This window comes from Actinia tenebrosa, unplaced genomic scaffold (assembly GCF_029948245.1).
Source record: "Actinia tenebrosa isolate PJP-AT-01 unplaced genomic scaffold, QUT_ActTen_1.0 PGA_scaffold13__45_contigs__length_12533684, whole genome shotgun sequence".
NCBI classification, from domain to species: domain Eukaryota; kingdom Metazoa; phylum Cnidaria; class Anthozoa; order Actiniaria; family Actiniidae; genus Actinia; species Actinia tenebrosa.
The window spans coordinates 4,997,120-5,009,129 of NW_028292573.1; the positions used below are offsets into that span (position 1 = coordinate 4,997,120).

The 12,010-nt window shown below is 35.9% G+C and overlaps 1 protein-coding gene across 1 annotated transcript in view; it reads right to left on the reverse strand.

Moving 5' to 3' along the window:
- The window catches only part of LOC116299772 (uncharacterized), a 30,056-nt gene that overhangs the window by 7,817 nt on the left and 10,229 nt on the right, over positions 1 to 12,010 (reverse strand). Inside the window, exons 12-17 of the mRNA XM_031708490.2 lie at positions 3,774 to 3,887; positions 3,564 to 3,674; positions 2,473 to 2,586; positions 1,344 to 1,454; positions 678 to 797; positions 114 to 227 (exon numbers count right to left, since the gene is read on the reverse strand). Of these exons, the coding sequence (XP_031564350.2) occupies positions 114 to 227; positions 678 to 797; positions 1,344 to 1,454; positions 2,473 to 2,586; positions 3,564 to 3,674; positions 3,774 to 3,887 (684 nt within the window). The remainder of the gene's footprint in view (positions 1 to 113; positions 228 to 677; positions 798 to 1,343; positions 1,455 to 2,472; positions 2,587 to 3,563; positions 3,675 to 3,773; positions 3,888 to 12,010) is intronic.

Below are 12,010 nucleotides of genomic sequence, written 5' to 3' on the forward strand. Positions count from 1 at the left end.
ACCGGAACTAGGTTGTGCGGGATCTTGTGGGGGCAATTCCTGAGCTCTATATCTATCCATTATCATTCTCATTTGGAAAAACCTGGAACCTCCGTAAAGGGTGCATAGCTTACGTTCGCAATTTGACCCAAGGTATCCCGGCTTGCACTTGCATCCTAGATTAATCCCGTCAGTTTTACATGTACCACCATTCTTGCAAGGATTGTTGGGATGGCAGAGGTTCAGCTCTTGAAAAAGAAAAAGAATTGAACAGTTGAAAATTTATTTGATAAAAATATTAATCAAAAATGGCCGAGGACAAGGATTCCAGTGCAACTTTGAAAATACAAAACCATTAAACAGCAAGTCTGTCCTATCTATTTTTATCTTTATGTTGGAAGTACGATGAAAACAGACGAGACGAAATTAAAGGATTGGCTGTTTGACATTTAGTCTTTGAACTCATATAAGCCTTTAGGACGAGAGGACTAATTGTTTTAGTCAATTCCAACTGGTGGGTAGAATATATAGATGCAAACAAGTTTTGAATTAAAGTTAAATATATTTTCTTGGTTTTCAACGCCGGCACTTTTCGCTACTAGAAGGATATTACTTATATCCTAGTAGTAGCTCATCCAATCAGAACGGAGCATTGATGATAGAGCGCTAGTTGGATTTGACTAAAACAAGTTACTCACTTTCACAAGTTGGTCCAATGTAAGCGATACTACAGTAGCAGACGTAACCACGACCTGTTGTGATGATGTCACGACAAGTGCCATCATTATGACATGGATTGGGAATACACTTGGACTTGACTGAAAGAAGAATAAAAAAACGATGATGAAAGATCCAAGGATAAACTGAAAAATAAAGACAGTACTCAAGGGAATGAACACGTGTTTTGAATTGGGCGTATCAAATATTGTAAAAGATTATAACGATTATACTTGGAAGCATCAAGTATAAGCAAATGCAATGAGTTCCGCTCTCATTTTGGGTTTGCAGGATGTATAGGATTTTGGAGTTGGTTTCTTTTGAGTTACAGGATAAGTGTCCACCACGGCATAAGGTTTTTCCCTTTTCATACCACGTGTCATTCTCTTGAGAACAAGATTTTTTGTTTGAATGGTATTCATATTTATGTGTCTTCAGTTGTCAACGGTTAAACAAAGAAATGATACTCTTGGGAATGACTCGTGGTTTGAAATGGGAAAACAGTAAATTAGGTCTGTTGTATTCCTCTTACGAGCTCCTTGATTTGTCTCAAAGATTATGATATTGTATGACGTTTTCATTGCAGTTCAGTTAATAGGTCACGCGTCCTTGATAGAGTTAAAAACCGAACAAGTTCGCCTACTTACTCTCACAGTTTTTCCCAACATATCCCTCGGTGCATTTACATTTGTAAGACTTGCCAACATTAACACACGTGCCGTTGTTATCACAAGGGTTCGGTTCACATGGATCTAGAGCTGAAAATAGTTTACATTCAATTTATTTATGAGTCTTTCAATTTGCAGCTGCATAAGTTGCTTCATATACTGCGAGGATCAGCTCAATTTGATTCAATCAGCTCAATTTATTATTAATACCATTTGTATCATGATAATTATCAATGGAGTTTACATGCAGGGTGACATTGCGCCAACGATAAATTGTAGGCCCCCGATGAGGCAGAGGTCTTTGAATAAGACAGTATTGCCATTGTAAGTTTTTAGAGCAAAAGCCGAACTCCTTCAAACGCAGATTGATTTAAGATTTGGTGTCGCTCAAGTGTCGGTCCAAGTCTCGGTCAAGGCTTGAACCCATTATTTACGGTATAACAAGCAAATTAAAGTGCTCCTAATGCTTGATTACAGACCAATTTAGAACAAATCCTCACATTGTCATAAACGCGTTTTTCAAATTTTTTTTTTTTCGTTTCAAACGAATTCCTGATTTTTTACGACACAAAAAAGTTGGCAAAATTCTCGTGTCCACTCACTCTCGAAATTTCAGTACCGCGTTCGAGGAGCCTGAAAAATTGTATAGACTTACGTCATCGGGGTGATACACCAATCGTTTTTGTGGGTCAAGAGTGCTGTTTTTAAAATTTTGAAGAAAGAAAAAATGCCGAAATATTGAGCTTTTACTTATTGTACAAGTGAATCCAACTCGGAAGAATGCGCAAGTCTTTCACATTTGGAACGTATCACCCCGATGACGTAATCGCAACAGTCCCCCTTACACGCGGTCCTCATATGAAAAGGCGCGTTTTCAAAACTCATTTAAAAATCAGAAATGCATCCAATTTCGAAAATTTTTTGAATTTTCGCATTTTTATGAATATATCTTCAACTTACATAAGGTCTGTGATTAGGCATTAGGGGCAATTTAAAGTTCAACCAATTTAACCAATACAAAATGATCAAAGACTGGGCGTCACTGATTATTAGGTCGAAGCTTCCCTTTCCTTGCCTGCAAATTTCCAAAGGATCAATATTTATTTACCTTCACATAGCTGACCAGCAAATCCAAGAGGACACTGACAAAGGTGGTTACCTTCCTGATGCACCATGCACACACCACTGTTATGACACGGGTCGGGAAAACACGGATCTTTTGCTAACGAACAAAAATCAAAGAATAACATTTTCATTTTGTAGTCCGTCAATAGAAGATCATAAAAAATTGCTATTTGCCTTTGGTTTTTCCTGTTATAAGCGATCTTTAATTAAATTTGTTTTGCTACGCCGAAAAAAAAAAGACTTCAATACTGTCTGCTAATAAAAATTCCGATTCCTAATAGCGGTCCTATCGCTAGTTAACTAGAGACTTTAAATACTGAAATACTGTTAGTATACTACGTACATTCCGAAAATTCAAGGTCCGGCATTTGGCCGGAAATGACCATCATGGTTCTCGAAACACTACACTATACTACTCTTCATTGAAGTTAACATAAAGTCTTCATAATTTGACTATGAAAACTAACTGCTCTTTACTATGAACTCGTATCAAAGAAACACTTCGAAAAAAATCAAAAACATCAAACAAATTAATGTCCATCAAATGACTTTCTTTAAACATTTCTGAATATAAAGCATGTGAGTAAGAGCTAGTAATAAGGATTTATAAAACTTTCAATCCGTGCGATGCAGTCAAAATGCGTTCAATTTTCGTTTATAGGTGGATTTTTTTCGTAAATTTGGTGTCAATCGTTCCCTTGAAATCACCATTTTTTAGATTTACATATTTTGTAGATTTTGGTATTATCTTGATTTTAAAGCAAAGAAAAATGGGGGTCATTGAATTGGTTTCCGATATATTTTGCAGTAAAGAAGTGAATATGGGTTTTCTTGATATTTTGCGCTGCCCCTCAAAACGTTGGAACGACGTCATCACGATGTGCGCGTGCGCACTTAACTCATGCCTTGAAAGGCTGCGCGCGAACAATGGCCGCGAACGGCCTTAATTATGAAGACATTTAAGTCATACATGAGAATATACCTGTTTGAAGATATTTAACAAGACGCCTAATACATGTAGAATTTAAGGAAAAAATACCACTAAGGTTACGTTTTGTGTTATTATGGTTGTACCTTCACATGTAAGACCTATTTGTCCAACCTCACAAATACACCGGAAGCCATTCTCGGCTTGCATGCAAGTCCCCCCGAACAAACATGGATTCTGATAGCATGCGTCTACACCTTGGAAAACATGATAGCGAGATTAATGATCATGCTGTGGTCGTTAGCGAATTAGAAGTAGAGAAATGCCATCCATCCATTCATCATTCTCTTTGTTACCTTCGCAGCTGTCTCCGAGGAAGCCTCGTTTACATTCACACTCAAAGTCATCTGGTCCATGCTGGATGCAAGTTCCTTCATTACGACACGGATTTGGTCTGCAGAAGTCTCTCACTGTAAGAACAAAAACAGTCGACCTTGGAATATCACATTATTGGTAAAGATCAACATTAATATCTACAGATCAGGTAAACGCAAATACACAATATTTTTTTCGCGCTGTAATTTTAGACTTTTATTCAGTTTTGTGGAAAATAACTGTTATATCTTTGGTCATTGTTCGATGAATAAGCTCAAAGCAAGCCAGGAAATAAACGTGCCTGTTACTAAGCTAAGAAAAATACTGCTTTATTTGTATAAAGCTTTAAAGCACCGGCATACTTATCCCAGATGTCCATGCCTTTTGATAGGGTACATTCTATAAACACTATATACTGGAAAAATCTATCGATTTGAGATGTTGGATATAAGTTGAAAGTTTCGACTTAAAACATATTTCCAACTGCATTGACTTCCAAGATATTTCCAACAAAGTTCCAACATATTTCCAACATGCACGCGTCATCACTAACTAACTTCCAACGTATTTCCATGATATTTCCAACATATTTCCAACAAATTTCCATACCATGGATCAGTCCAAAAGGTTGGAAGTCAGACTTCCAACTTATTTCCAACATATTTCCAACATCTCAAATCGATAGATTTTTCCAGTGATATAGGATCTAGAAGTAGCTTCTATTTAGTGTACTACTGTGGCCTTGATGAAAATTACTCGCGTAAATCTAGTAACCCAATAAAGTGTTATTATTATAAACTTCATGATCTATCTGGTCTTAACACAGCTAGATGTACAATGATAAACCAATTTAAATTTGATTATAAGATATGATATAAGATATGAAATACAATATATGATAAACTAATATAATGAAAATGTTTCCTAAATAAACCAAAAAAGGAGAAAACGAAATTAAATTTATTCATCTAAAACTCATAATAACTGGATATGAATTAAGGTATATCGATGTAGAAATTACTAGAGATTATTGTAATCTGATTGGCTCTCAGCAGAGCGTATAAATGCGCAGTAATCGCGAATCGAACCATTTTCATTTTCAAATCACACTGTTGACAAGTGAACGTGAATTTCTCTCTTTTGCTACAGTACGAACAACACCTTACTAAAGACGCTGGTGAAGTTACTTGCGACAAGGAAATGAATGCTTCCAATTTCACCTCAGATTATTTCAAGTGCACAAGTGACTCTGACATCGTACGAACAGTTAAAGTGATGACTATCGTGTTGGTTACAGGATTTGGTGTCTTTGGGAATGCCTTGGTCATTTTAATCGCTGTCAAATACACCAGGCAAACAAACATACATAATTTGATCATCAACATGGCTGTATCAGACCTCCTAGTAATCCTATTCTATTTATTTCGAAGCATTTCAATTCTCAAGAACTCTTTTCGTCTCAATGTCGTCTATATTCTTTGCAATGTGAACATATTTCTGGATTCCTCATTTAAAACTTTAAGTTTGGTAACATTGTCTATAATCAGCATTGAGCGATACAAAGCAACGAAGTTAACAGCACTACGAATGCGTCTCTATACGCTAAGACAACGAGTGAGTGCAGTCATTTGTTCCTGGATTATTACATTGGTAATTTGCTCAATATTTATGTTCTACAAGGCAGAAATTATAATTTACAACGGTTCTTATGTCTGCAAGTTCAAAATTAACGCTGCTTACAAAGCGTCCTTGGTTTTTGTCCCAATTGTTCTACTTATATTTTTTTGCCTAATTTTCCTGTTAAGCATTTTGACATCATTACGACTCAAAAAGCCTTCAGGTGTCCAAGGTAATCTTTCAGAGAACCAGAGGCAAGTGCGAGCAAAGCGAATAGCGAACGCGGTCAGGATGGTAGTATATTCCGCGCTTCTTTTTTTGTGTTGTCATTTTCCAAACTTCTTCTGGATTGCATATTATTTCGAGCTAAGTGACAGCGACGGGGTTAAAATCTTTAAACCCTGCAACTATGTATCTTTAAGATCGCTATTTGAATTTTTAATTCTTGTAAATTCCTGTTTAAATCCTTATGTATGTATTATATTTTTGCCTGAATTTCGTGATGCAGCGAAGCGATTAATGTGGAAGACTATATAACTTCTTCAGAAACGTCAGCATTCAATTGAACTTGGCAGGAATAATCTATGTCAAATTAAAAAGGCGGAGTCAACATCGTTTAACCAAGGAAGATTAATAAGTGACATTAAATAAAACTTTGCATTGACTTGCCAAGTGTTCAAATTATTTTGTATTTTCAAATAAAGGAAAAGAGACGCTTTTTCCTGATTCTTTACTTTCGTATAACGTAGCGTGGGAACTTACTTTTTGAACCAAACCATCTGGTTGTAAATTCATTTGCAAAGTAGTTAGAAAAGTGTTTCCAGGAGTTATTATTATTTTTAATTCAAAAGGGAAATGGGGAAATACAGAACAGGAAAACAAGGTCTGGAAAATTAAATTTACGATTTTATGAGGCTTTATCCACAGGTAGCCCAAGCTTGGTTTCTGTGGTGTCCTGTTATAAGGAAATGTATGGGGATTCATCAAAAATTTCAATAAAATCATCAAAACGTGAAATAAAGCCTCGGAATTTTACCATATCATAAAAGCTTTTGGATCCCGAGTTTCCAACCTTCTCTTATTTCTTACTGGTGGGGGAAAAAATCCTTAAAACGGGCTAAATTCAAAAAATAACCAGGCAGAGCGAAAGAAGTGCTATTTCTCAATGATAGGGTAAAATTTCGAGTCTTTATTTCACGTTTTAATGATTTTATTGAAATTTTTGATGAATCCCCATACATTTCCTTATAACAGGACACCACAGAAACCAAGCTTGGGCTACCTGTGGTATGACTGTACTTCATTGTGGAAGTTATTGATCTTCATGGAATTGAAGTCTTTCGTTATCTCGACCAAGTTGACAGGATATATTAAGTGAAATTAAAGCTTAGATAATTGAATTTGAACAACCAAAGCTAAAACACCTGTTTCAACCAAAAATATAAATAATAGCGCAAGCCAAAGTGGATGTAATATTTCAGCACCACTAGAGAGTAAACATCGACTGCACTTTGATATTCAAATTGGAATCAAAAAATAAGAAAGCCTGTTGGATAACAGATACTGACTGCAGTTTTAAAATCACAAGTTATTTTGCTACATTGTGCCGGACAAAAACAACGCTTTTAAAGAAAGTTTAGTTTAGAATTCAAAGAAGAAGCTTTAAGAAATTTTAAGAACCGAAAAAATGAATGCTTCGAATTTCACCCAAGATTATTTCAAGTGCACAAGTGACTCTGATATTGTGCGAACAGTTAAAGTGATGACCATTATACTCTTTGCAGGATTTGGGGTCTTTGGAAACGTCTTGGTCATCTTAATCGCTATCAAATACACTAGGCAAAGGAATATGCATTACTTGATCGCTAATATGGCTGTCTCAGATACACTTGTCATATTCATTTATACCTTGCAAAATGTCCCTGTTGCTGTCAACGAAAACGCTTGGGTGATGCTCATGAGTTTTGCAATTGCCTCGAATTTGTGTAAGGTCTTAAAATGGTTCGAATACGCATCCAAGTTAGTTAGTCTAATAACTTTAGTTATAATCAGTATTGAGCGATACAGAGCCACAAGGGTTACTGCCCTAATACTACGGCCTCATACAATGACACAACGAGTTGCTTCAGTGACCTGCTCATGGGGATTTTCCATGGTAGTTTGCATATTCATTTTTTTCACTGCCGCATTACATTTTGAGAATGGCACTTCTACTTGTAGTCTTGTGGCATATGCCATCATATATAGAATCGGATTGACTTTGTTGGTCGTCACTTTTATATCTTCTTTTTCGTTCGTTCTTTTACTAAGCATTTTGACGTCATTACGACTTAAAAGGCCGTCAGTCGTTCAAGTCAATCTTTCTGATATTCAGAAGCAAATGCGATCAAAGCGAATATCGAACGCGGTCAGGATGGTATTGTGTTCCATACTACTCTATGGCTGTTGTTACTCACCATTATTGTTTTGGTTAGCTTTTTATTTTGAAGTTTCAATGAAAGGTTTTTCGTTTGAAGTATTTGGTCTTGGGTGCAACTTGATTCTGTTATCATTCCTATCTGATAGTATATCGGCTTTAAACTCTTGTTTAAGTCCTTATGTTTACATTATATTTCTCCCCGAATTTCGACAAGCTTCGAAAAGGCTATTGTTTTCTAAGCAGCAACTTGCAGAGCAAACCGCATCACTTGAACTCAACATTAACGGTCAGATTAACCTGTTTCCTGAAAAGCAAAGGAACTGAACTTCACAAACTAAAAATCTCGTAAATATTTAAACTTTTAAATGTTTAGATAAAATAGGAAATGAATGCAAAAATAATAGAATAATCATATATAATACAATAGATATAGTTGATGAAGATGCTATAGAAACCTTTATTATTAATTAATTTCCCATCACAACAAGGCTTGAATAAAAAAACACGAAAAACAATATGAAAAACGAGAAAGGAAAAACGAAGGAAGGAAGAAAGGAAGGAAGGAAGGAAGGAAGGAAGGAAGGAAGGAAGGAAGGAAGGAAGGAAGGAAGGAAGGAAGGAAGGAAGGAAGGAACGAAAGAATTGAATTAAGAGAAAAAAAAAAGCAGCGATTCGTAGAATAATGCGTACTAGGATAAACTCTCTACCGACAACTATACAAGCAGCTTTTTAATTTCATTTCATAACCATTATTAATAAAAGACATAGCAGTCGTCTCGTGTATTTGTTTGTCATCATTGATTTTTAATCTAATTCAGCTTGAATTAAATGTTCTTAGCGTCAAACTCATATTTAATTGTTGACACAAAAAATATTAATTAAGAATATAACATCGGAAACTGGTGGAGCTGACTGAACTTGGGTACCGAATGTTTATGTGTGCGGTGAAATAAATTGTAATTGTCAACGAACAGTATGCGCTACTCAGGTGATATGTGACCCACGTGACCCAAATTTCTGGACTAACATGTGCTCGTCAGTTGTCAGTTAATCTCGATTTTGTGTGATTCAAAACTATATTTTTTTACAATTTAAGAAAATGGTTAATAATTTACTAGAAACATCAGCAACACGGGCTTAACATTTAAAAGATGCTCGGTTGGACAATAATTTCCTCACAAGGGGATTTTTTGTAATTGCAATTGTATGCCCCCAAAGCAGGGATAATCATACATCATGTGCTGCTATCGCCCACTGACAATGACAGCCTTCAAGAACTTGCCAACTTGCTAAACCTCATCAATCAACCGTATCACTATCATTTCATTCTCGCCGGCGACTCCAACTTTCCTTGCATCACTTGGTCAGGTGGTTACCAAGTCACTTCGTGTTATTTACAATTAAGTTGTTATATTCAGTTTTTTAATCTCATTCTATTTAATTATATAAATAACAGCACAAGCCAAAGTGGATGCAATATTTCAGCACCACTAGAGAGTAAACATCGACTGCACTTTGATATTCAAATTGGAATCAAAAAATAAGGAAGCCTGTTGGACAAAGGATACCAACTGCAGTTTTAAAATCTCAAGTTATTTTGCTACACTGTGCCGGATAAAAACAACGCTTTTAAAGAAAATTTAGTTTGAAATTCAAAGAAGAAGTTGTAAGAAATTTTAAGAACCGAAAAAATGAATGCTTCGAATTTCACCCAAGATTATTTCAAGTGCACAAGTGACTCTGATATTGTGCGAACAGTTAAAGTGATGACCATCATACTCTTTGCAGGATTTGGGGTCTTTGGAAACGTCTTGGTCATCTTAATCGCTATCAAATACACTAGGCAAAGGAATATGCATTACTTGATCGCTAATATGGCTGTCTCAGATACGCTTGTCATATTCATTTATACCTTCCAAAATGTCCCTGTTCTTGTCAACAAAAACGCTTGGGTGATGTTCATGAGTTTTGAAATTGCCTCGAATTTGTGTAAGGTTTTAAAAGGTTTCGAATTCGCATCCAGGATAGTTAGTCTAATAACTTTAGTTATAATCAGTATTGAGCGATACAGAGCCACAAGGGTTACTGCCCTTAGACTACGGCCTCATACAATGACACAACGAGTTGCTTCAGTGACCTGCTCATGGGGATTTTCCATGGTAGTTTGCATATTCATTTTTTTCACTGCCGCATTATATTTTGAGAATGGCACTTATACTTGTGGTGTTGTGGCATATACCATCATATATGGCATAGGAATGACTTTGTTGGTCGTCACTTCTATATCTTCTTTTTCCTTAGTTCTTGTACTAAGCATTTTGACGTCATTACGACTTAAGAGACCGTCAGTCGTTCAAGTCAATCTTTCTGATATTCAGAGGCAAATGCGAGCAAAGCGAACAGCGAACGCGGTCAGGATGGTATTGTGTTCTATACTACTCTATGGCTGTTGTTACTCACCATTATTGTTTTGGATAGCTTATTATTTTAAAGTTTCAATGAACGGTTTATCGATTGAAATATTTGGTCTTGGGTGCAACTTGAAGCTGATATCATTCCTATCTGATTTTATAACGACTTTAAACTCTTGTTTCAGTCCTTATGTCTACATTATATTTCTCCCTGAATTTCGAGAAACTTCGAAAAGGCCATTGTTTTCTAAGCAGCAACTTGCAGAGCAAACCGCATCACTTGAACTCAACAAAGTTATTGAAAATCATGACATTAACGGTCAGATTAACCTGTTTCCTGAAAAGCAAAGGAACTGAACTTCACAAACTAAAAATCTCGTAAATATTCGACTTGTGAACCTAATAACTACATAGTCGAATAATAATGGTAAAAAAGGGAAGAAAATCGATTGTTGTATGAATTGATCCAATGAAGATGGTGTAAACTGAAAATACTTATTGAACTTTGTATTTAAACTTTTAAAAGTTTACTGAGTTAAAATAGGAAATGAGTGTAAAAATAATAGAATAATCCAATGTAATACAATAGATATAGTTGATGAAGGTGCTATAGAAACCTTTATTATTAATTAATTTCCCATCACAATGAGGCTTGAATAAAAAAACACGAAAAACAATACGAAAAACGAGAAAGGAAAAACGAAGGAAGGAAGAAAGGAAGGAAAGAAGGAAAGAAGAAGGAGGAAGGAAGAAGAAGAAAATATAGGAATGAAGAAGGAAAAAAGAACGAAAAAAAAAAGGACGGAAGAAGAAGAACAAGGAAGGAAGAGGAAGACCGGGGGCGCTTATCCTCCTTCCTTCCTCCCGCCTCCTTCTTCCTTCCTTCCTCTTCCTTCCTTCCTTCCTTCCTTCCTGTTCCTTCTCCCTTTAGGCGATTCCTTCCCCCCCCCCCCCCCCAAAAAACAAAAACGAATGCACGCAGTTCGTAGAATAATGCGTACTAGGGTAAACTCTCTGCCGACAACTATACAAACCGCTTTTTAAGATTTCATTTCATAACCATTATTAATAAAAGACATAGCAGTCGTCTCGTATATTTTTTTGTCATCATTGATTTCTAATTTAATTCAGCTTGAATTCAATGTTCTTGGCGTCAAACTCATATTTAATTGTTGACACAAAAAATATTAATTAAGAATATAACATCGGAAACTGGTGGAGCTGACTGAACTTGGTTAACGAATGTTTATGTGTGCGGTGAAATAAATTGTAACTGTCAACGAACATTATGCGCTACTCACGTGATGTGACCCACGTGACCCAAATATCTGGACTAACATGTGCTCGTCAGTTGTGAGTTGTTCTCGAGTTAGTGTGAATCAAAATTATATTTTTTACAATTTAAGAAAATGGTTTAATAATTTACTAGAAACATCAGCAACATGGGCTTAACATTTGGCTAGATGCTCGGTTGCACAATGATTTCTTCACAAGAGGATTTTTGTAATTGTATTTGTATGCCACAAAGTAGGGATGATCATACATCATGTATGGCAATCATGTGCTGCTATTGGCCACCTGAAAATGACGAGCTTCAAGAACTTGCAAACTTGCTAAACCTCATCAATCAGCCCTTTCATTCTCGCCGGCGACTCCAACTTTCCTTGCATCACTTGGTCAGGTGGTTACCAAGTCATTTCGTGTCATTTATAATTTAGTTATTATATTCAATTTTTTAATCTCATTTTATTCAAATATAGAAATAACAGCA